The following is a 25,601-nucleotide window of genomic DNA, read 5'->3' as shown; positions in this document are numbered from 1 at the left end:
CCCCTGGGGGTCGCCAGCCGACATTGTCTAGCCGACGGTACCCTTCTCTGTGTGAGTGCACTAGGCGATGGGAAGTCATTCCCGGCAGCAGATGGTCCTGCAAGCATCCCGGGCCTAAGCCATGTTAAAGCGGTGGCACCTTCTTCCTGCTACTTCCAGGAAGTGCAATTTTATGACAGGTTGAGGATGCCCTGATCACAGTTCTTCCAGAAAACGTCATTTTCCATAGTTTGGGGGAAGAATAGACAACGCTCATTCTCTCCCACTAATCCTGGTTAGACTTCCAAGGCCACAAGGTCAAGGGGAAGGAATGCGTACTTGATGGTTGTAGGATTAACCATTTGCTTTGGGCACAAGGGCTAGAAGACCAGTCCATGGAAAGACCCCGATCCTCCACCACGGGGCTCATGGCTGCAACCCCCTGCGGCACCTTCTTCATCATCATCATCATCGTGGTTATCTCTATCAAGGTCTTTCCACCAAACCGAAGATTTAGGTAAAGCTGAAATGTAAGCGTTCCTGTTTCTGGCTTCTTTTTCTTGTTCCTGTGAATGAAAAAAGAGAGAGAGAGAGAGAGACAACCATACAAAAACCACACAGGCGTATACACACACACACATGCACACGAAACCCAGCTCAAGCAGGCACATGGACCTCAAGCTAGTGCAGACATGTCAAACACAAGGCCCGGGGGCCGGATCCGCCCCGCGAAGTGGTTTCATGTGGCCCGCGAAGCCATCCTGGAAACAGTGAGGGAACGGCCCCCGCTGCCTTGGCCCTGGCCCAGAGACCCTCCTTCCGCCAGAGACCCTCAGATCTGTCCCACTCCTGCCCAGGCCCCCATAGGCACCCTTGATGTGAACGATGTAGAGCTGGCCACGCCCACCCAGTAGGCCATACGCACTCTAGCCACGCCCACCCAGTAGGCCACGCCCACCCTGGCCACACCCACCCGGCCCCTTGAGGGCAACCGCAATGCTGATGCGGCCCTCAATGAAATTGACTTTGACACCTCTGAGCTAGTGAAACAGAAAACAAAAACGAAACTAACCAGGGGAAAGTAAAGTAAAGACAAACAAGCAAAAGAAATGAGTTAACGGTGGTGGGACACCATGTTACCTGCAAGAATAAGATGTTATCCTTGGCAATGGCGTCCATCACGTTCTTATCTGGAGAATGTAAGCTTCTGTTTGTCCAGCCGGTCCCTGGACCAGCTCCGTTTGAGGCCGGCTTTGCTCTCTGTCGGTAAAAGAGCAGATAAGCCGTGTCCTTGGGCAGAAAAGAGGTCACGTTACTCACAGATTCGAAAGAAGAGAAGACAACCCTGGTGTCATTGAAAATGTACCACTGGATCTCCACGTCAGCAGACTTTGTGGAAGCCGCGTTCCGAGCGTTGTCCTTGCAAAGGCTCTCGGTGGCCGGATCCTCGCATTCCCTGGCGTAGCAGTAGTAATGACCGCTTTCTGAGGAGACCCCAGAATGGACCACCACGCTGCAGAGATCGTACACCACTGAAGCGAAGTCTTTGCAGGATGAAGTCCATCCTGAGGTCCTCTCTGGATCAGAAGACACCAGGACCGGCAGCTTCAGGATCAGTGGGACCGAGACGTTGTCAAGGATCTTCTTTCTTCTCATCATTCCAAGGTCAAAGGAGAACCTCAACAGGGTGAGGATGAGGTAGTGAGGCCCTTCGGTCAGTTCGCTCAACTTCTCCGCATCTTGAAGGGAGGCGCAATTCTCGCAGTGATACTTATTCTCCGCCGTGAGGGTCTCTGGTGATAAGAAATAATTTATCAAATCCGAAACAGATCGGGAAGCCCGACTGCCAGACACTTGCTTCTGTGAAGCCAGGTCAGATTCTTTGACAGGCTTCACTGCAACAGCGTCTCGCTCAGACATCAAGGGGAAAGAAGTCTCCACAATTTTTGACACTACTGCTTCCCTGGGTGGACTTTTAGAAGGATTCTGTCCAAGGGCTCGCAATATCCCTGATCTAGCTGGCAAATCCTTTAGGCCGCTTTGAGTCTGGATCCTGGACGGAGAGAACTCAGGGCCCATTTCTTCTCCAGACCTAATCAATGCACTGCTGACAGGTCCAGCCTTCTGGTCGTCAGCAGGTGGAAAAGCTAAGGAGAGATCTGTGAAGGCTTCTTCTCTGGAGGAGACCTGCAGGCACTTCAGGCAACGGATCTTGGTCTTGATTTTGCCACCAAACATCTCTTCCACCAGGGTTTTGTTCACGGAGGGCTGCCGGTCGCCAGGAGACACCAAGGAGCAGGCCTTGAGTTTCTGACAGATCCTCCTACCAGTTCTCTCTTCCTCATGAAGACTTTGGGAAGAACGAAGAAGAAAAGAGACCCACACTAAGGCAGGGGTCTTCCAACTTGGCCCTTTTATGACTGGTGGACTTCAATTCCCAGAATTCCTCAGCCAGGCACGCTGGCTGAGGAATTCTGGGAGTTGAAGTCCACACCTCTTAAATAGGCCGAGGTTGAGAAACACCAGTTTAGCTCTTTCTGAGTTAGCATTATTTCCCCCTCACATTATGTCAGGGGTCTTCAAACGTGGCTCTTTTATGACTGGTGGACTTCCAGAATTCCTCAGCCAAGCACACTGCTGAGGAATTCTGGGAGTTGAAGTCCACACCTCTTAAACTGGCCAAGGTTGAGAAACACCAGTTTAGCTCTTTCTGAGTTAGCATTATTTCCCCCTCACATTATGTCAGAGGTCTTCAAAATTGGCCCTTTTATGACTGGTGGACTTCAACTCCCAGAATTCCTCAGCCAGCGTGCTTGGCTGAGGAATTCTGGGAGTTGAAGTCCACCAGTCATAAAAGGGCCAAGTTTGAAGACCCCTGCGCTATGGGATAGAAACTCTCCTTTTAAAGATAGAACAAAGGATTTTTTTTTTAAGAATCCCACCCTGGACATTACCCCGAATTGGGTCGTTAAAAAGGGAGTTTTAGAGTGGAAAGAAAACTTTTTAGGCTGTGAAAGGTAAGACTTTGTTCATAGGTGGATCCAAATTCAAGCCGTTCTCCCTGAAAACCAATCCAGAATAAAAGAACAACAGAATCGGAAGGGACCTTGGAGGTCATCTAGTCCCACCCGTTGCTCAAGGAGGAGACCCTACACCATTGCAGACAAATGGTTGTCTAATCTCTTCTTAAAAATATCCATTGTTGAATCCAGGTGTACATCTCTCCCGAATTTGGAAGCCAGCATTATTCATTCATTCATTAATTGCTGGTTTAAATTATTTGTAGCTACCTGTTCCCGTCGTCTTTAAATTAATTGTAGCTGAAAATTCTCCTGTTTTCTCTACTGAGTAATTTCTGCTCAGCCTTGGACAGCTTAAACCGCAGCTAGTTTAAAGAGGAGTGGATTTCAACTCCCAGGGGGAATTCTGGGAGTTGAAGTCCACTCCTCTTAAAGTGCTCAAGGCTGGGGGGGAAAAAACTGGCTTAAGCACTTCAAATCACATTTTCCCAAACCATGCACAATTTACTTTACCGATCCAGCAGGTATTTTAGATACTCAGAGCAATCCTGCTGGGCTCCACGGGTGAACCAGGGGGGCCAGGAAGCCAAAAGGAAATTTTCAGGAGAAATTGCAGGCCGCTTACAGAGGTATCAGAGAGGCAAGAAAGGAGAGAGAGAGAGAGACAGAGAGAGAGAGAGAGAGAGAGAGAGAGAGAGAGAGAGAGAGAGAGAGAGAGAGAGAGAGAGAGATTAAAAAAAAATTGGTTCCTGCAATTTAGATATCAGGCTTGTCCTGTTTTACCTGGGGGTTTTTTTCCCCCGTTAAGGTTATTGGAACTGATTGTTTGTTTGTGCCTGCTAAATTTATACATTGGTTTATTTGAATTTTGTAAGCAGTTGGGTGTAGTGGTTAAGGTGTCATCCTAGAAACAAGGATAGGGTGAGTTCTAGTCTCACCTTAGCCATCAAAGCCAGCCGGGTGATTTGGGGCTAATCACCTGGAGACTGTGAATTCTAGTGCCAGCTTAGTCATGAAAGCCAGCTGGGTGACTTTGGGCTAATAACCAGGAGACAGTGAGTTCTAGCGCCACCGTAGTCATGAAAGCCAGCTAGGTGACTTTGGACTTATCACCAGGAGACAGTGAGTTCTAGTGCCACCGTAGTCATGAAAGCCAGCTGGGTGACTTTGGACTTATCACCAGCAGACAGTGAGTTCTAGTGCCAGCTTAGCCATCAAAGCCAGCCGGGTGATTTGGGGCTAATCACCTGGAGACTGTGAATTCTAGTGCCAGCTTAGTCATGAAAGCCAGCTGGGTGACTTTGGACTTATCACCAGGAGACAGTGAGTTCTAGTGCCACCGTAGTCATGAAAGCCAGCTGGGTGACTTTGGAATAATAACCAGGAGACAGTGAGTTCTAGTGCCACCGTAGTCATGAAAGCCAGCTGGGTGACTTTGGACTTATCACCAGGAGACAGTGAGTTCTAGTGCCACCGTAGTCATGAAAGCCAGCTGGGTGACTTTGGGCTAATAACCAGGAGACAGTGAGTTCTAGTGCCACCGTAGTCATGAAAGCCAGCTGGGTGACTTTGGACTTATCACCAGGAGACAGTGAGTTCTAGTGCCAGCTTAGCCATGAAAGCCAGCCGGGTGATTTTGGGCCAATCACCAGGAGACTGTGAATTCTAGTGCCAGCTTAGTCATGAAAGCCAGCTGGGTAATTTTGGGCTAGTCACCAGGAGACTATGAGTTCTAGTGCTGCCTTAGGCATGAAAAGCTGGCTGGGTGACATTGGCCGAATCAGCAGGCGACGGCAAGTTCTAGTTCTGCCTCAGGCGTGATGGCTGGGGAATTTTGGGAGTTGAAGTCCATCCTTTCAAAGCTGCCACGGCTGAGAAGCTTTTCCTTAATATCCCTCGTGCAGCGCTAAAAGAAACCTGGAGCTTACAGCCCCCTTAAAGGCCACATCCTGCAATTAAGAAAATATTCCTTACCTGGCTGTGCTCTAAAAAGGCAAAGAGCCACTGTAGTTTTGCCATCAGAGGCTGGACGTTGTTCTCGGCTAAATTCAGCACCGAGCGCCTGAAACTGGAAAGGAAATTTGGTTTTTTTTTCCCCCCTTTAAATTTAAAAAGGGAAACTCGTCACAAAATCCCAACGCCGGTTAATCCCAACGCAGATCCCACGTGGATGCAACCCGTAGGCACATCATCACCCTTCCTTTAAGATCGCTCGGAAGTACGAAAATATAAATAATAGGCTTGCGGTGGGTGGCGTCCTCTGGCCACCCACAATCCTGGCTCAGCCTCCAGGGGGTCTTGGCTTAGCTAAAGCACGAGCTGCATTAAACGGAGGTGATTTGGCCCCCAAATAATTACACGCAGTTCTTCTCTTCGGCAGCGTTAAGCTCCGAAACGGTACAAGGAGGCCCTGGCTTTTGTTCATTGCAAAATGCCACACATGGTTTTTTTCCCCCGGGTGGTTGCCAGAGCCCTGGTGGCCCAGCGGTTAGAATACAGCATTGCAGGCTGACTCACTGCCCACAGCCAGGAGTTCGATCCTGACCGGTTCAAGGTGGACTCGGCCTTCCTTCCTTCCGAGGTGAGTAAAATGAGGACCCAGATTGTTGGGGGCCGATATGCTGAGTCTGGAAACCGCTCAGAGAGGGCTGTAAACCAAGCGGTATATGAGTCTTAAGTGCTATTGCTATTCCTCTCCCTCCCTCCCTCCCTCCCTTCCTTCTTTCCTTCTTTCTTTCTTTTCTCCCTCCCTCCCTTTTCTTTCCTCCCTCCCTCCCTCTCTCCCTTCCTTCCTTCCTTCCTCCCTCCGTCCCTTTTTTCCTTCTTTCCTCCCTCCCTCCCTCCCTTCCTCCTTCCCTTCCTTCCTCCCTCCCTTCTTTCCTCCTTCATTTCTTCTTTCCTCCCTCCCTCCTTGCTTTCCTCCCACCCTTCCTTCTTTCCTCCCTTCCTCCCTCTTCATTCCTCCCTCCGTCCCTTCCTTCCTCCCTCCCTCCCTTCTTTCTTCCCTCCCTTCATTTCTTCTTTCCTCCCTCCCTCCCTTCCTTCTTTCCTCCCTCCCTCCCTCTCTCTCTCCCTCCCTCCTCCCTCCCTCCCTTCCTTCCTCCTTTCTTTCCTCCCTCCCTCCCTTCCTTCTTTCCTCCCTCTCTCCCTCCCTTCTTTCTTCCCTCCCTCCCTCCCTCCCTCCCTCCCTTCCTTCCTTCCTTCCTTCCTTCTTTCCTCCCTTCCTCCCTCTTCTTTCCTCCCTCCGTCCCTTCCTTCCTCCCTCCCTCCCTTCTTTCTTCCCTCCCTTCATTTCTTCTTTCCTCCCTCCCTCCCTTCCTTCCTTCTTTCCTCCCTCCCTCCCTTCCTCCCTCCCTTCCTTCTTTCCTCCCTCCCTCCCTCTCTCCCTCCCTCCCTTCTCCCTCCCTCCCTCCCTCCCTTCCTTCCTCCCTTCTTTCTTTCCTCCCTCCCTCCCTTCCTTCTTTCCTCCCTCCCTCCCTCCCTTCTTTCTTCCCTCCCTCCCTCCCTCTCTCCCTTCCTTCCTTCCTTCCTTCCTTCCTTCCTTCCTTCCTTTCCTGTGGCACAGTGATTAGAATGCAGTATTGCAGGCTAAACCCCCCCCCCCTGCTCATTACCAGGAGTTTGATCCTGAGCAACTCAAGGTTGACTCAGCCTTCCCTCCTTCCAAGGTCAGTAAAATGAAGACCCAGATTGTTTGGGGGGGGGCAAGATGCTGACTCTGTAAACCGCTCAGAGAGGGCTGTCCAGCGAGGTGAAGCGGTAGACAGCATAAATCGAAGTGCTGCTGCGACTGCTCTAAATCAGTTCTACGTAAAATTCTTGTCTTCTTCATTTGACGTGATAAAATAGTCCAGCTCAGCAAATAACAAGGTTGGGATGTTGTTGCTGGAGCTTGGAACCTAAGCAAGTTGAAAGGTAGGTTGATGTGTAGCTGGGACCCCACCAGAAAACCCCAGTTTTTGTAAGCCAGACTGGAAAGAAGTCTGGAAACATCTCGAATTGCTAGAAAATCAACAACTGCTCCTTCCTGAATACAACTCTCAGTTTATCTCTAGGGGATGCTGTGCTAAATCAAATTTGTTAAATCCACGCTGTAGATTCAGCAAATTTGCTGATCCGGATCATTGATCCTTGAGCCAATAATCCGAGCTTGAGGTGTGGGGCTTAATTCTCACAACTCTCGGGATAAATCCTCAAGGGTGCTATTGCTACACTTCGTAACGATGGACGTGCTTGAATTAGGTGCTTCTCACAGGGATACTGGTGGTCCTCCACTTATAACCATTCCTTCAGCAACCGTTCAAAGTGACAACGGCACCGACCGAAGTGACTTACGACCAGTTTTTCACCCTTACGACCGTTGCAGCACACACGCCCCCCAGGGTCACCCGATCAACATTCAGACACTTGGCAACTGACTCGGATTTATGACGGTTGCAATGTCCTGGAGTCATGTCATCCCTTTTTTTTGCGCCCTGACAAGTCAAGCCAATGGGGAATCCCGATGCACTTAACGACCGCAACGGTTCACTGAACAACCGTGGGAAGGAAGGTTGTAAAACGGGGCGAAACTTCATGAACCCCTGTCTCGCTTAGCAATGGACGTTTTGGACCCGGCTGGGGTTGTACGTCGAGGACTACCTGCACTCCCGTTCCCTTTCCTAAACTCGCATCGTCGAGACGGCTGGGAAGAAACGACATGCCCCAAACCCCTAAATACAAACACAGGAAAGCGGGTGGGCGGGGAGGGAGGGAGGAAGAAGCAGGAGAAGGCTGCCTACTCTGAGGCCATGAAGAGGGCTTGGAGGATGCTGTTCATGTAGCAGGTGTTCCCCAGGTTAATTAAGCCAATCTTCCCGGTTTCCGATTTGGAGGCCAAGCGAGGATAGAGGTTGGCCAGCTCGTTTTTCTGGGAGGTCCAAGCATTCTGCCCAAGCAGATGCTTAATGCGATCTTCGTTAGGAATTGGGACAGCCTTCCGAGAAGAGAGAGAAAGACAAGAGGGAGAGGGAGAGAGGGTGGGGGAGAGGGAGGAGAGAGGGAGAGGAGAGAAGGAGAGGGAGGGAGAGAGGGGAGAGAAAAAGGGAGAGGGAGACAGGGAGAGGGTGAGGGAGAAAGAGAGGGAGACAGGGAGAGGGTGAGGGAGGAGAGAGGGAGAGGAGAGAAGGAGAGGGAGGGAGAGAGGGGAGAGAAAAAGGGAGAGGGAGACGGGGAGAGAAAAAGGGAGAGGGAGACAGGGAGAGGGTGAAGGAGAGAGAGGGAGACAGGGAGAGGGTGAGGGAGGAGAGAAGGAGAGGGAGGGAGAGAGGGGAGAGAAAAAGGGAGAGGGAGACAGGGGGAGAGACAGGGGGAGAGAAAAAGGGAGAGGGAGACAGGGAGAGGGTGAAGGAGAGAGAGGGAGACAGGGAGAGGGTGAGGGAGGAGAGAAGGAGAGGGAGGGAGAGAGGGGAGAGAAAAAGGGAGAGGGAGACAGGGGGAGAGAAAAAGGGAGAGGGAGACAGGGAGAGGGTGAAGGAGAGAGAGGGAGACAGGGAGAGGGTGAGGGAGAGAGAGGGAGAAAGGGAGAGGAGAGAAGGAGAGGGAGGCAGAGATGGGAGAGAAAAAGGGAGAGGGAGACAGGGAGAGGGAGAGGGAGGAGAGAGGGAGAGGAGAGAAGGAGAGGGAGGGAGAGATGGGAGAGAAAAAGGGAGAAGGAGACAGGGAGAGGGAGGCAGAGATGGGAGATAAAAAGGGAGAGGGAGACAGGGAGAGGGAGAGGGAGGAGAGAGGGAGAGGGAGAAGGAGAGGGAGAGAAAGGGAGAAAGAGAGGGAGAAGATGGGTAGAGAGAGGGGGAGAGCAAGAGAGTGGGGGGAGAGAGGAAGGGAGAAGGAGAGAAAGAGGGAGAGATGGAGAGAGAGGGAGAAGGTGGGTAGAGAGAGAGAGGGTGGAGAGCGAGAGGGGAGAGCGAGAGAGTGGGGGAGAGAAAAAGGGAGAGGGAGAGAGAAAGATGGAGGGGGTACAGAGAGAGGGAGAAGGTGAGTAGAGAGAGGGGGAGAGAGCGAGAGAGGGGAAGAGCGTGGAGGGAGAGAGAAAGGGAGAGGGGAGGAAGAGGGGGAGAGGGGACAGAGAAAGGAGAGGTAGACAGGGAGAGGGTGGGGGTGGGGGAGAGAGGGAAAGGGAGAGAGAAAGAAGGAGAGGGGGAGAGACGGGAGAAGGTGGGGAGAGAGAAAGGGAGAGCGAGAGAGAGGGGAGAGTAAGAGGGTGGGGGAGAGAGAGAAAGGGCAAGGGAGAGAGAGGGAGAGCAAGAGGTGGGGTGAGAAAGGAAGAGGGAAGAGAGAGAAGGAGAGGGTATGTGTGGGAGAGAGAGGGAGAGGATGAGGGAGAGGGGGAGAGCGAGAGGTGGGGTGAGAAAGGAAGAGGGAAGAGAGAGAAGGAGAGGGTATGTGTGGGAGAGAGAGGGAGAGGATGAGGGAGAGGGGGAGAGCGAGAGGTGGGGTGAGAAAGGAAGAGGGAGAAGGAGAGGGAAGGAGAGGGTGTGTGTTGGAGAGAGAGTGGGAGAGGGAGAGAGAAAGAGGGAAAGGGGGAGAGAGAGGGAGAATTAGCGGACCATTGTTCTCTACCGTCATTTTATCGAACCTGTGTGCACCCTGAATTCTATTGACCAATGCTGCAAACCTCTGTTTCCTATCAGTTAGCCCTTTGAGGCAGTCCAGGCAAGAAGCCCTACGATGAATACTGGGGGAGTCAGTTTGGTCTAGCGGTGGTCTAGTCAGCAGGAGACGATGAGTTCTAGTACGGCCTTAGGCAGGAAAGTGCCCTGGGTAACTTTGGGACAATCACCAGGAGACAGTGAGTTCTAGTATGGCCTTAGGCATGAAAGCCCGCTGGGTAACTTTGGGACAATCACCAGGAGACAGTGAGTTCTAGTATGGCCTTAGGCATGAAAGCCCGCTGGGTAACTTTGGGACAATCACCAGGAGACAGTGAGTTCTAGTACGGCCTTAGGCATGAAAGCCTGCTGGGTAACTTTGGGACAATCACCAGGAGACAGTGAGTTCTAGTATGGCCTTAGGCATGAAAGCCCGCTGGGTAACTTTGGGACAATCACCAGGAGACAGTGAGTTCTAGTACAGCCTTAGGCATGAAAGCCAGCCGGGCAATGTTGGCCCAATCACCAAGAGAAGGTGAGTTCTAGTCTCCCTTTAGACATGAAAGTTGGCTGAGATTACTCTGGGCCAGGGGTAGGCAACCTCGGCTCTTTTATGACTCATGGACTTCAACTCCCAGAATTCCTGAGTCAGCTGACTCAGGAATTCTGGGAGTTGAAGTCCATGAGTCATAAAAGAGCCGAGGTTGCCTACCCCTGCTCTGGGCCCTTCATCAAGAGCCTGCCTTAGGGATGAAAGTCAGCTGGTTGTCTTTTGGGCAATCACCAGGAGACAGTGAATTCTAGTACCGCCTTGGGCCAGAAAGCCATCTCAGTGACTTTAAGCCAGTCATTTTTCTTCAGCCCAGCCCACCTCACAGGATGGTTTTTGTGGGGAAAAGAGGAGGAGGAAGGAGTATTATGTACGCTTGCCGCCTTGAGTAAAAAAAGAATAAAGGCCGGATACAAACAAATAAATATAATTTTAAAACAACCATCTAAATAAACCTATCCAGGTCCAAGAAAGGTTTAAAGCAAGGGGCTTCAAACTTGGCCCTTTTATGACTTGTGGACTTCAACTCCCAAAATTCCTCAGCCAGGCATGCTGGCTGAGGAATTCTGGGAGTTGAAGTCCACAAGTCATGAAGGGGCCATAGTTTCCCCATGCTGGCTGAGGAATTCTGGGAGTTGAAGTCCCCAAGTCATGAAGGGCCATAGTTCCCCCATGCTGGCTGAGGAATTCTGGGAGTTGAAGTCCCCAAGTCATGAAGGGCCATAGTTCCCCCATGCTGGCTGAGGAATTCTGGGAGTTGAAGTCCCCAAGTCATGAAGGGCCATAGTTCCCCCATGCTGGCTGAGGAATTCTGGGAGTTGAAGTTCCCAAGTCATGAAGGGGCCATAGTTCCCCCAAGCTGGCTAAGGAATTCTGGGAGTTGAAGTCCACAAGTCATAAAAGGGCCAAGTTTGAAGACCCCTGGTTTAAAGCTAAGGTTCTGATTCCAATCCGGGCCAATTTTGGCCAAGATTTAGACTTTGTTACTACAGGAAAAATATTCTTGGTTTCAATTCGCAGGGGGTTTAGCCCAATCCCCTCTAACGGTTACCTAAGGCGCATAAGAGGAGCAGGCTTACTTTTATGGCTTCCACCAGAGGTTCATAGAGGTCTGGAAATCCAGAGAAACAGAAAAACATGCAGTGGATCAATTCGGCCAGCTGATCCAAACACCGGGATGCCGAATTGGAGTTTTCCTTTTGAAGGGCAACCACCACTCTGGGAATATGTGGCAGAAGCTGTCAGAGGAAATAAAATATTGAGAGGCATCAAGGAATGGAATGGGTACCCAGGGAAAAGTGTGAGCCTATGGCAGGGGTAGGCAACCCTGGCTCTTTTATGACTCGTGGACTTCATCTCCCAGAATTCCTGAGCCAGCATGGCTCAGCTTGGAAACCTCTCCCTTTTCCCTCAGCATGGCTGGCTCAGGAATTCTGGGAGTTGAAGTCCAGGAGTCACAAAGTGGCCTAGGCAACCTTGGCTCTTTTATGACTCGTGGACTTCAACTCCCAGAATTCCTGAGCCTGCCTGGCTCAGCTTGGAAACCTCTCCCTTTCCCCTCAGCATGGCTGGCTCAGGAATTCTGGGAGTTGAAGTCCACGAGTCATAAAAGAGCCAAGGTTGCCTACCCTGGCCTATGGCAAAGGGTGAAAAACAAGGAAATCCAGAGATCTAGCTGCAATCAGTGTTGCAGGATCCAATCTGGGTCGGTCTTCCGAGTTTTTGGATTCCTGCTAGAACCCTTCCTTAGGGAATTAGACAGACTTGCACCTTTGATTCTTCCTGCCTAGGTGTAAAACCTTGCTTTTCTCCACATTAGATAACCTTTATTGTCATTTTTAAAGGCACACATGGTCATTTTTAATGGCACACATTAAAAATGAAATTTAGTTGCCTCCTCCCCGAGTGTACACATACATAACATACTACATACAACATATGTGTAGACCTACACCCTTACATACAAGCAACAGATACATATTGATTGTTAAATTTCATGTTGTGGGACAGGGGCCGTTGTTCAAGTCTTGCCAAGATCTTTTTGGAACCCGAGCTTGTCTTCCTGGGGTGTCGGCTATTCCTGCCAACACCCCAAAAAAACCTGGCTGAAAAACAGTTAATTGTGAAAGGGAACTTGGAGTCCTAGTGGACGCTCACTCCGTATGCGGCAGCAGCAGCCCCAAAAAGCCAACACAACCCTTGGTTGTACAAACAGGCGTAGAGTCAAAACCACGTGAAGTATTAGTACCGTTTTAGAAAGCCTTAGTAAGGCCACGCCGGGAATACTGCATCCAGTTTTGGACACCACGTTACAAAAAAGATGTTGAGGCTTTGGCCAATGTGCAGAGAAGAGCAACTACTGTAAGATGATTAAAGGCCTGGAGACTAAAACGTATGCAGAACGGTTGCAGGATTTGGGAATAGCCAGTCTAGAGAAGGGTGGCTCAGTGCGTTAGGACGCTGAGCTTGTCGATCAGAAGGTCGGCAGTTTGGCGGGTCGAATCCCGAGTGCCGCGTAGCAGAGTGAGCGCCTGTTACTCGTCCCAGCTTCTGCCAACCTAGCAGTTCGAAAGCACGTAAAAATGCAAGTAGAAAAATAGGGACTACTACGGTGGGAAGGTAACAGCGTTCCGTGTGCCTTTGGCATCTAGTCATGCCGGCCACATGACCACGGAGACGTCCTCGGACAAGCGCTGGCTCTTCGGCTTTGAAACGGAGATGAGCACCGGCCCCTAGAGTCGGAAACGACTAGCACGCATGTGCGGGGGAACCTTTACCTTTACCTTTTAGTCTAGAGAAAAGAAGGACTGGGGGGGCGGGGGGGGGAGAAACAGGACATGATAGCAGTATTCCAGTATTTGAGGGGCTGCCATAAAGAAGAAGGGGTCATCGTATTGTCCAAAGCACCAGAAGGCAAAACAAGAAACAATGGAGGGAAACTAATCAAGGAGAGAAGCAACCTGGAATTAAGGAGAAACTTCCTAACAGTGAGGACAATTAACCAGTGGAACGGCTTGCCTCCAGAAGTCGTGGGCGCTCTATCCCTGGAGGTTTTTAAGAAGAGGCTGGACAGTCACTTGTCTGAAATGGTACTATAGGTTCTCCTGCATGAGCAGGGGGTTGGACTAGAAGACCTCCAAGGTCCCTTCCAGCTCTATTCAGACTGAATTTCTCTCTAGCAGAGTGTGTGCTTTGGGCTATTGTCTGTGATGTTTACATGGTGCCTGATTATGTGTGGCTTTTTAGTTGTTGATTGGGGTGATGATGGCTTGCTATTAAGGGGTTGGCTACTGTTTTCTTGTGCTGCCAAGCCCTCTCCTCCTAAGTAATTAAATAAGCTGGTGGTAAATCAGCACTCGTGTTGACTAAGAAGGGGGCTCATTTCCTGTGATTGTGTAGGATAGATGGGGCGGGTGGGAGGGGAGGATATAAACACCAGATTGCAAGAACACAAGTGAGGTAAGGAGACCCGAACTCACTGGTAGCCTCATACTACAATCAAGAAGGACATACATTCAGTACAAAGATTGTTGGACGAGCAGGTACAAAAACAGCCAGGGAAGTGATTGATCCCTGAGGATGGATTGATCCTCAGGAGCAGGAGTCCGAAAGCTCGGAAGACAAAACCTTCGGTCCCGGTGACTGACGCAGATTGGATCCTGCAACCTTATCCTGGGGCAGGCGTATTGGCCTTCATTCTCAATAAATATCCATATCAGCTGGCCAGAGACCCAAAGCAATACACGATTGATTGGAACAGGAATTCATTTCCTTTACCAGGTGAAATGCTTCGTGAGAGTGTTGGAAACTCAGCAGCATGTAACGCAGAATAGAGAGAGCCCCCTCTCTCAGTATAGGGTAGAGCAGCTTGGAAAACACCTGAAAAAAACAGCAAAATAAAGATTTAAGGGAAGTAGATTGGCAGAACCATGATAAACACAATTCCTACAGCATCATCTTCGGCCCGGTAAGACATGCTGTGCAAGAGAAGGGACTGGGGTCTGGAGAATGTAAAGCATGAAAGCCAGCTGGGTGACTTTGGGCCAATCACCAGGAGACGGTGAAATCTAGTTCCACCATAGGCATGAAAGCCAGCTGGGTGACTTTGGGCCAATCACCAGGAGACGGTGAATTCTAGTTCCACCATAGGCAGGAAAGCCAGCTGGGTGACTTTGGGCCAATCACCAGGAGACGGTGAATACTAGTTCCACCATAGGCAGGAAAGCCAGCTGGGTGACTTTGGGCCAATCACCAGGAGACGGTGAATTCTAGTTCCACCATAGGCAGGAAAGCCAGCTGGGTGACTGTGGGCCAATCACCAGGAGACGGTGAATTCTAGTTCCACCATAGGCAGGAAAGCCAGCTGGGTGACTTTGGGCCAATCACCAGGAGACGGTGAATTCTAGTTCCACCATAGGCAGGAAAGCCAGCTGGGTGACTGTGGGCCAATCACCAGGAGATGGTGAATTCTAGTTCCACCATAGGCAGGAAAACCAGCTGGGTGACTTTGGGCCAATCACCAGGAGACGGTGAATTCTAGTTCCACCATGGGCAGGAAAGCCAGCTGGATGTCTTTGGGCCAATCACCAGGAGACTGAGAGTTCTAGTCCCGCCTTAGGCATTGAAAACCTGCTGGGTGACTTTGGGCCAATCACCAGGAGACTCTGAGTTCTAGTCCCACCTTGGGACTAGTGCATTTTTGAGGTTTGATGGCTAATAACACCACTTTTTTTTGAATAGTACCATAAAATTATATAGCAATGGAAAGATAATTTAATCAAGAATGTAATGGAACAAAGTTTGTTCAATTATCTGTATTGTATTGTGTAAAAAGTTATAGCCAAATAACCAGAAAAAGGAAGCACAACTTGCTTAGGTTGGTGTCAGGTAGCTTTCCTTCATCTGGTGGTAGCCAATGAACACGAGTGTTTAGAGACCCAATCGGGTGTCACCTTGTTTTGGCAATGAGCCAATCAGACCACAGTAGGATCCGGTTATTGATGTCGTGTATTGAAGCCGAGAGGAGGACATTTGTCAGTGTGTTGTGTGATGGCTATCGAGTCGGTTGGGGGTTTTTTTGTGTTCTTTCATATGGTGAGCTTGTAAAACGTAATAAAATTAAAGCCATGGTGGAAAGAGTTGATCGTTCGCCCAGAAAGCGATGCAAAACAGTATTATTAAGTGAACAAGGCCGCAGTTATAAAGAAATTAGAAGAAAAATGGGTGGAAACTTTAACCAAAGGTGGCATTTCTACTGTACACTTTTCCCACAGGGTTTCCACAATTTTGCCCACCACTGTAGTGCATGGAGCACTGTCACAGAGACACGGACCAGAAACAAAGTGGTGATTTTTTTTCATTGGTCTCCCTCCCTGACAACACAATAGCGTAAAGACATTTTCTGCAAGCAGATCCCCCCCCACACACACAGACACACACACAGAGGAAGGAGCAAACCGACTCGCTCAATTTTGGAAAGTGTGACTTCCATCAAGATGCTGAACTTCTTGACTGCCGCCAAATTCTTCAGCAAGGCGATGATCCATTTGTCTAGGTTCTTCCCCAGAGGCCAGGAGACCCATTCAATCATCCTGTAGGGAGAAAGATGGAGAGAGAGAGAGAGAGAGAGAGAGAGAGAGGGAGGGAGGGAGGGAGGGAGGGAGGGAGAGAGAGAGAGAGAGAGAGGGAGGGAGGGAGGGAGAGAGAGAGGGGTGGGGAGAGAGAGAGGGAGAGAGAGAGAGAGAGAGAGAGAGAGAGAGAGAGAGAGAGAGAGAGAGAGAGAGAGAGAGAGAGAAAGAGATATGCTGGGATTAGATGAATCAGCCCAAGTCAGCTTCAGAGAGGCAGGTTCAGAAGAACAATGGGAACTGAGAAGAAATCCCATCTACTGGATATGTGAGGGGGGGGAGGAGGAGGAGGAGGGAGAGGGAGAGGAAAAGGAGAAGGAGGAGGAAGAGGAGGAGAAGGAGAAAGAGAAGAAGGATGGGCTCTAACACAAATCTAAATGCACGGGTGCAGAGAAGAGCAACAAAGACGATCAGGGGATTGGAGGCTAAAACATGTAAGGAACGGTTGCTGGAATTGGGCATGTCTAGTTTAATGAAGAAAAAGACGAGGGGGGACATGACAGCAGTCTTCCAGTATCTCAGGGGCTGCCCCAAAGAAGGGGGAGTCAAGCTATTCTCCAGAGCACCAGAAGGCAGGACAAGAAGCAACAGATGGAAACGAATCAAGGAGAGAAGCAACCTTTAGAACTAAGGAGAAACTCCCTAACAGTGAAAACAATTAATCAGGGGAAAGGCTGCAGGTGCTCCATCATTGGAGGTTTTTAAGAAGAGATTGGACAACTATTTGTGTGAAATGGAATAGGGGGTTGGACTAGAAGACCTCCGAGGTCCCTTCCAACTCTGTTATTCTGAGTCTCTGAAAGCCCAGGAGATTAAATCTCTGGCCCCGGTGACCAATCCAGATTGGATCACTAGCGACTTTTTATTTTTACCTCACCTTCCAATCGCGGTCATCATCTGAAGGTCGGTGATGCTGTCATCGTTGGTGAGGTTCCTTAGAATGCCGTCCATCAGCTCCAGCGGAACGTACTGGACCACACTGGCTAAGGCAATCGAGGGATCCTGGTCTTCTGCAAAACATTAGCAGGGGCAGGCAAACCATTGGAAAGTTGAAACTTCGTGAACCGCGAGCATCGTTTTTCTTGGGGCTTTTGCCCACTGAGAATCATTAAGACACAGGCAAGTCAAAAAATGTACCTTAAGATGGTTTAAGAACCTAAAGCAGAGGTCCACAACAATACCGGGCTGCGGCATGCCAGCAACTGGTCCGCACAAACAAGCAAAGCCCCATCCGCGGGATGCAGGCAGCACACAAAACCACGCACCCCTCCGGTCCACAGAAAAACCCCTCTCCACGGAACTGGTCCCTGGTGCCCAAATGGTTGAGGGCCTCTGTTCTACGTGGCCAGGACATCTTTGCATGGAGAAAGGAAAGGGGAGAGACCTTGATCGTGTCAATGAGAAACGACAGAATAAGTAGCAATGCGTGGAAATTGTCCAGATTGTCTTTCTCAAGAGGAGACCTGCAGATTCGGCCTTCAGCTGGGGGAGACCAGTTATGGCTGGGAAGGTTTAAGAAAAACTCCATTGGGTTAAAAATGGGGGAGCCCGTAAGAAGCTAAAATCTTGGGTCTCCTTCCATGTTACCTTCTCTGATTTGGCCCTCTTTATTTCCTATCCCTTCTGTCATTCTGTTAGACCGGGGGTCCCCAACCCCCGGGCCGTGGACCGGTACCGGTCCGCGGCTTGCCAGCAACCGGTCCGCACAAACAAGCAAAGCCCCATTTGCGGGATGCAGGCAGCACACAAAACCACACACACACCGGTCCACGGAAGAACTTCTCTCCATAGAACCGGTCCCTGTTGCCCAAAAGGTTGGGGACCTCTGACCTAAAGGACAGGCTAGCTGTATGCAGATAGCCCTTGATTTATGACCATAACCAGGGGTAGGCAACCTTGGCTCTTTCATGACTCATGGACTTCAACTCCCAGAATTCCTGAGCCAGCTATGCTGAGTTGAAGTCCATGAGTCATGAAAGAGCCAAGGTTGCCTACTCCTGACCATAACAGAGCTCACAATTTCAATTATAAGCTGTTATGTCATAAATCCACCAGATGGCCACGCCTGATTTTATGGCCATTTTTGCTCAAGCAGGAGACCCTATACCAGAGGTCCCCAACCTGTGGGCCACAGCCCACTACCGGGCCGTGGCCTATTGGCCACCGGGCCGCATGAGTGGCTGGTCGGCGTACGTGTGTGCGCGTACAGCCCTGCTCGCGTGAGCATCACCACACGAGCATTGTGGGCATTTGCAGTCCCACTCACACCAGCAATGGGCATTTGCACGCGAGCATAAGTGTGCACACGCATTTACCCCTCCCCAAATTCATTCTCCCACCCACCCCCTCCTTCTACTCCAGGCCGTCAACCCTGAAAGTTTGGGGAACCCTGCCCTGTACTATTTCAGACATATGGCTCTCCAATCTCCAGCACTGGAGCACTCATAATTTCTGGAGTCAAGTCATTCCACTGATTTTGGGCTCCCTCGCGGTCGTAAGCCGAGGACTACCTGAAAAGCAGGGCTTTTCAACCTTTTCACCCATTGTACCACTTTTAGGATACGGCAACATCCGAGTACCACAAGTCGGCTAGCAAGGTGTCAAAAACGTGATGACCAAAAAAAAAAAAAAGTAAAAAAGTGATGAAGTACAGGTAGTCCTCGACTTACAACAGTTCACTTAGTGACTGTTCGAAGTTACAACGGCACTGAAAAAAGTGGCCCCCAAGCCACAGCCGAGCAAGACACCCGCCTACCCGCCCAGCGGCGCACTTCCTCCTGTCTGAGGTTTTCATTGCTGTGAGCATTTCTGTTGAGGATTGGCAGCGGGGGTGGAGTGGGGGGGTGTTTGGTTTTTATTCTCCCCGTCTGCTGTGTGGTTGCAGCAGGTTTTGGTCACTTCACGTGACCCTGGGACACTGTGACCGTCATAAATATGAATCAGTTGCCAAGCATCTGAAGGTAAATCACAAGACCTTGGAGGTGCTGCAACATTCCAGCTGATCGGCGCTTCTTCTGGGCTCAGAAGCGCCAGGATCAGCGCTGAGCTCCAGCTGGAACCTGGTGCTGATCCTGGCGCTTCCGCTGAGCCCCGACAGCCCTGTAGCTCCAGCCGTCTCTCGCTCAGGCTTGTGCGGTGCTGCCACCGGTTCAGCTCATTCCCCTCCCCCGCTACCACTTTTCTAGGATGGTCGCGTACCACCTGCCAGGTGCCAATGTGCCACAGGTGGTACCTGTACCACTGGTTGAAAAGCCCTGGCGTAAAGCACTCTTTCAAACCGATGTGTAAAAAGACAGCCCTCCCTACCTATTGTCGATATGATGGCGAAGAGCTCCTTCAGGGAAGGGAGAATGGAGGTCACCTGAGTGTTCCAGATTTTCTGCAGCAAAAGGCTGACTTGGATCACCTGGTCCAAAAATTCCATAATGGCGTCTTCCCTTCCTGAGCTGGTATGGAACTGCCCGATGCACCGTATCAGTTGTTGGCAAAAAAGGGTCTGGCGTTTGCCGGTGGGCACGCACAGCGGGTAGTGAGTTAAGAGCTTACTGATCTTCACACACTGCTTCAGGGCCGGCCTCTCACAGATCTTCCGTAGGACTTCAGTCCTCAGTAGGCTGAAGACGTCGTTGGCCGAAGGACCATCCATCACAAAGGGCAATCCGAGATGGATGTAATCAAAGACGTACAAGCTTCTCTTCCCGAGAGGTCCATAGCCTTCCTGGAGGAGACTTAAGAGGAACTGAGCGTTGAAGAATTCTTCAAAGGCGTCTTGGTGGTAAAGTCCACAGACTTCCAGGATCTCCTTGCCAACTGACCTCTTGAATTTGGTATCGCCCAAGAGAAAGAGCTTGGTTGAAAGTTCCAGCATTGACCAACACTGTTCGGTGTCCATGGTCCTCTTCAAAGCCTCTATGATACGCCTCACCAGACCTTGTTTCATGTGATCGGGGTAGGAAGAGGCCAGGATAGCTTCCAGAATTTTATCCATGTTGGCTTCCTTGGATCTCCTCAAAGAAGATCAGACATCTTCATCCCCTCCTGCCTGGAATGGAGACATTGGGTTACACATCATAATTATAATGACAGGATACAAATGAGAAAAAAAAGAGAGAAGTCCCAAGGATTCCAAATATTTTTGGAGGGTCTACATCCAGCCACTACAAAAACAAAAATGATCAACTCTGGACAATTTCCACGCATTGCTACTTATTCTGTCGTTAGGTGCTTTGGAGAATACGTTGACCCCATTGTCTTTGGAATATTGGAATATTGTCTTTGGAATATTGAATATTGGAAGACTGCCAACTTTGTTTGCAATCAAACAATCTGTTGTACTTATGCTCTAAGAATTTGTATGTTCTCATATGGACAATCACTTGCATATGAGCCAGCCGTGTGCTGCAGCTGCCAAAAACACGAATGCAATCCTAGGCTGCGTCAACAGAGGGATAAAATCAAGGTCACATGAATTACTAATACCACTTTCTAATGCCTTGGTATGACCACACTTGGAATACCGCATCCACTTTGGGTCGCCAAAATATAAAAAATGATGTTGAGATTCTAGAAAGAGTGCAGAGAAGAGCGACAAAGATGATGAGGGGACTGGAGACGAAAACATCTGAAGAACCTTCTCAGGAGCTAAGTACGTCTAGTGAAAAGAAGGACTAGGCGTGATATGATGGCAGTCTTCCAATATTTGAAGGACTGCCCCAAAGGAAAGGGAGTCAATCTCTTCTCCAAAGCACCTGAAGGCAGGACAAGAAGCAATGAATGGAAACCAATCAAGAAGAGAAACAACCCAGAACTAAGGAGAAACTTCCTGACAGGGAAAACAATTAACCAATGAAACAGCTTGCCTCCAGAAGTTGTGGGTGCTCCAACACTGGAAGCCTTTAAGAAGGGATTGGACAGCCATTTGTCTGGGATGGTATAGGGCAGGGGTAGGCAACCTTGGCTCTCTTATGACTCATGGACTTCAACTCCCATAATTCCTCAGCCAGCATGGGGGAACTATGGCCCCTTCATGACTTGTGGACTTCAACTCCCAGAATTCCTCAGCCAACATGGGGGAACTTTGGCCCCTTCATGATTCATGGACTTCAACTCCCAGAATTCTTGAGCCAGCATGTGGGAACTATGGCCCCTTCATGACTTGGGGACCAACTCCCAGAATTCCTCAGCCAGCATGGGGGAACTTTGGCCCCTTCACGATTCATGGACTTCAACTCCCAGAATTCTTGAGCCAGCATGTGGGAACTATGGCCCCTTCATGACTTGGGGACCAACTCCCAGAATTCCTCAGCCAGCATGGGGGAACTTTGGCCCCTTCATGATTCATGGACTTCAACTCCCAGAATTCTTGAGCCAGCATGTGGGAACTATGGCCCCTTCATGACTTGGGGACCAACTCCCAGAATTCCTCAGCCAGCATGGGGGAACTACGGCCCCTTCATGACCTGGGGACTTCAACTCCCATAATTCCTCAGCCAGCATGGGGGAACTATGGCCCCTTCATGACTCGTGGACTTCAACTCCCAGAATTCCTCAGCCAGCATGGGGGAACTATGGCTCCTTCATGACTTGGGGACTTCAACTCCCAGAATTCCTCAGCCAGCATGGGGAAACTATGGCCCCTTCATGACTTGGGGACCAACTCCCAGAATTCCTCAGCCAGCATGGGGGAACTATGGCCCCTTCATGACTCACGGACTTCAATTCCCAGAATTCCTCAGCCAGCATGGCTCAGCTTGGAAACCTCTCCCTTTTCCCTCAGCATGGGTGTCTCAGGAATTCTGAGAGTTGAAGTCCACGAGTCATAAAAGAGCCAAGGTTGCCTACTCCTGGTACAGGGTCTTCTGCAGGGGGTTGGACTAGAAGATCTCCAAGGTCCCCTTCCAACTCTCTTATTCTATTATTCTGAGATGTTTTTTGGAAGCAGATGCTGCACAAAATTAACACTTTCTTTTGAAGCATAACATCATCTGACGTTCTTTCTCACTCCGCACACAAGCACACAGAGTTAAAATGATGTGGTTAAAGAGACACACATATACATTTGTGTGTGTGTGTGTGTGTGTGTGTGTGTGTGTGTGTGTGTGTGTGTGTGTGTGCATTCAGGGGAAGAGATGTTCTGCATCATTGTGCAACACTGCTTGCCTGTGCCAAAATGTACTGGCACTCTGTGGGCATGAATAATGCCTTTGCAATTCAATTAGACAAAAAGATACGGGTGGTGGCTAATTAGCAGAAAGTGGCAGGTAATTAAGCTACTGAAAAATAACTCCCGCGTTCCCCTAGAACGGATCGGAATAAAACTCCCTCATTCAAAGGGCTTTTATGCTATCCGCTAAGCTGAGAATAAAATCATCTTTTTCTTTTAAATATTTCTAGCACGGCAAGCTGGAAATTTTCATTATATTCCAAAATTCTGACTGTGTAAAGGACGTTCCTGGAATTTGTTGCTCTCTGTTCCTATTTTTCCTGTCTGTTTCTCTCCATTCCTGTCCTGGCAGTATAGGTAGTCCTCGGCTTAGGACCACAACCGAGCCCCACATTATTGGTTGCTAAGTGAGACATTTGGGCAGTCGGCTTTGCCCCATCTGACGACTTTCCTTGCCACCTTTGTTAAGTGAATCACTGCAGTTGCTAAGTTAGTAACACGGTTGTTAAGTGAATCTGGCTTCCCCATGGACTTTGAGGGCGCAAAAGGGGATCACATGACCCTGGGACACTGCAATCGTCGTAAGTATGAATCAGTAGCCAAGCGTCCGAATTTTGATCACGTGACCAATGGGGAAGCTGCAATGGTCGTAAGGTGAAAAAACGGTCCTAAGTCCTTTTTTTTTTCCCCAGTGCCCTTGTAATTTTCAACGGTCACAATTCTGCTACAGAAGATAACAATAAAATTTAAAAAAATGGAAATACTATCTTTCTGTTTTTTTAAAGGTCCTAAAAATCAGGTTTGTCTGGCATTAACAATCGTTTTGCTTAGCCACAAAAGGTGCTGGTGATGACCTATAAAGCCCTAAATGGCTTGGGTCTGGGATATTATTATTATTATTATTATATCTGAGGGAACACCTGCTGCCGGCATCAAGCTCCCTTCATCCTGTGCACTCCCACAGGGAGGGTCTTCTCAGGGTACCGCCGGTAAAAGATTGCCGGCGGATAATACCCAGGGGGAGGGCCTTCTCTGTGGGTGCACCAGCCCTTTGGAACCAGCTGCCCGTAGAGCTTAGGACTGCCCCTGACCTTCGTTCATTCCGCCGGGACCTGAAGACTTGGCTCTTTGAGCTTTCTGGCCTGGACTGAGAGTATTAATTGGGGTTTTAATTGGATTTTAATTGGGGTTTTATATTTATTCAAGGTCTAAATGCAATCATTTTAACTGTTCTTAATTTTTGTAATTGTGGTATTGTTATTTTAAAAGCCTTGTGAACCGCCCTGAGTCCTACGGGAGAAGGGCGGTATATAAGTCTAATAAAGATAAATCAAGGATTACAATCCAAGTAGTGGATTACAATCCAAGGAAAAGCAAAATATATTTCCTGATGGTAGAAATACTTTTTTCTTTTGCTTAGATATTCTGTTTTTTTCTCTGGAGATTGTGTCTCTCTGTGTGCGTGTGTGTCTCCTTTCACCTCCTTGGGGCCTGGGGAATAAAAAAAAGGAACAAGTTGGGGGGGGGGGGGAAATTCCACTGACCTTGTTGTCTATCAACCCAAAGAACTGCCTCATTGTTTTTTTCCACAGTCCACCGGACATCATAACTCACTAAGAAATTCAAGAAACACTGGAAACTTTTCGATGCTGCAATATTTGAACGAAGCTGGTTAGCCAACCTGGAAAGGTGTGTCTGTAAGGTTTCTTTTTTACAATTCTTGGGTTTCCTAAGTGGGAAAAATCCCCTGCTTGCTCTTAGACGCCCAAGGACTGCTATTCAGTCCTTCCTGGAAGAAAACTGGAACATAGAATAATAGAGTTGGAAGGGACCTTGGAGGTCTTCTAGTCCAACCCCCTGCGCAAGCTAATCTATCTCTAATCTATATCTATCTGTCTCTCTCTACCTATCTCTCTCTCTAATCTCTCTATCTCTCTCTATCTCTATATCTATCTATCACTATCTCTATATCTATCTATGTCTAATCTATCTATCTCTATCTATCTATCATCTACCTATCTACTTATTGATCTAACGATCTATCAATCTATTGTCTGAGATGGTATAGATTCTGCTGCTTGAGCAGGAGGCTGGACTAGAAGACCTCCAATGTCCCATTCTATTCTATTCTATTCTATTCTATTCTATTCTATTCTATTCTATTCTATTCTATTCTATTCTATTCTATTCTATTCTATTCTACTCTATTTATTTCTATTCTATTCTATTCCATTCCATATTTTCTATTCTATTCTATTTTATTCTATTCTATTCTATTCTATTCTATTCCATTCCATTCCATTCCATTCCATTCCATTCCATTCCATATTTTCTATTCTATTCTATTCTATTCTATTCTATTCTATTCTATTCTATTCTATTCTATTCTATTCTATTCTATTCTGTATTATTCTATTCTATTCTATTCCATTCCATTCCATTCCATTCCATCTATTCTATTCTATTCTATTCTATTCTATTCTATTCTATTCTATTCTATTCTATTCTATTCCATATATTCTATTCTATTCTATTCTATTCTATTCTATTCTATTCTATTCTATTCTATTCTATTCTATTCTATTCCATTCCATTCCATTCCATTCCATATTTTCTATTCTATTCTATTCTATTCTATTCTATTCTATTCTATTCTATTCTATTCTATTCTATTCTATTCTATTCTATTCTATTCTATTCTATTCTATTCTATTCTATTCTGTATTATTCCATTCCATTCCATTCCATTCCATCTATTCTATTCTATTCTATTCTATTCTATTCTATTCTATTCTATTCTATTCTATTCTATTCTATTCTATTCTAGTCTAGTCTAGTCTAGTCTAGTCTAGTCTAGTCTAGTCTATTCTGGTCTAGTCTAGTCTAGTCTAGTCTTTCCTGTTCTGTTATTCTATTCTGTTCTGTTCTGTTCTATTCTATTCTATTCTCACCTGTCTTTCTGTCTATCTATAAAACTCCCTTTTTATGACCCTTTATTTGGGACGCGGTGGCTCAGTGGGTTAGGACGCTGAGCTTGTCGATCAGAAGGTCAGCAGTTTGGCGGGTCAAATCCCGAGTGCCGTGTAGCAGAGTGAGCGCCTGTTACTCGTCCCAGCTTCTGCCAACCTAGCAGTTCGAAAGCAGGTAAAAATGCAAGTAGAAAAATAGGGACCACTCCGGTGGGAAGGTAACAGCATTTCGTGCGCCTTTGGCGTCTAGTCATGCCGGCCACATGACCACGGAGACGTCCTCGGACAAGTGCTGGCTCTTCGGCTTGGAAACGGAGATGAGCACCGGCCCCTAGAGTCGGAAACGACTAGCACGCATGTGCGGGGGAACCTTTACCTTTTTATTTGGGGTAGAGTTGGGGCAATTGAATGGAGATGTGCATTTACTGGCTGAACACTTTCTGGTATTAAGATTATTCTCCAATGTTAACAGAATAACAGAGTTGGAAGGGACCTTGGAGATCTTCTAGTCCAGCCCCCTGCTCAAGGAGGAGACCCTATACTATTTCTGACAGGTGGCTGTCCAGTCTCTTCTTAAAAACCTCCAGTGTTGGAACATTTGAAGCTTCTGGTGGCAAGCTGTTCCACTGGTTAATTGTTCTCACCATTAGGAAGCTTCTCCTTG

General features: G+C 48.6%; 1 protein-coding gene across 1 annotated transcript; it reads right to left on the bottom strand.

Annotated features, from left to right (window-relative positions):
- Positions 1–359: 359 nt before the first annotated feature.
- USP35 (ubiquitin specific peptidase 35) lies at positions 360–19,793 on the bottom strand (the record flags this gene model as incomplete). Its single annotated transcript, XM_083361607.1, has 10 exons — positions 360–545; positions 1,120–2,329; positions 3,513–3,619; positions 4,974–5,067; positions 7,781–7,974; positions 11,258–11,416; positions 13,956–14,057; positions 15,640–15,769; positions 16,683–16,815; positions 19,112–19,793. 10 exons carry the CDS (start codon positions 19,791–19,793, stop codon positions 360–362), a joined length of 2,997 nt encoding a protein of 998 aa, XP_083217733.1.
- Between the last annotated feature and the right edge of the window lie 5,808 nt (positions 19,794–25,601).

This window comes from Vipera ursinii (genome assembly GCF_947247035.1).
Source record: "Vipera ursinii genome assembly, chromosome: 4".
Classification (NCBI taxonomy): domain Eukaryota; kingdom Metazoa; phylum Chordata; class Lepidosauria; order Squamata; family Viperidae; genus Vipera; species Vipera ursinii.
Note: the sequence above shows the minus strand (reverse complement) of the source record. Positions and strands in the feature narration are given on the sequence as shown.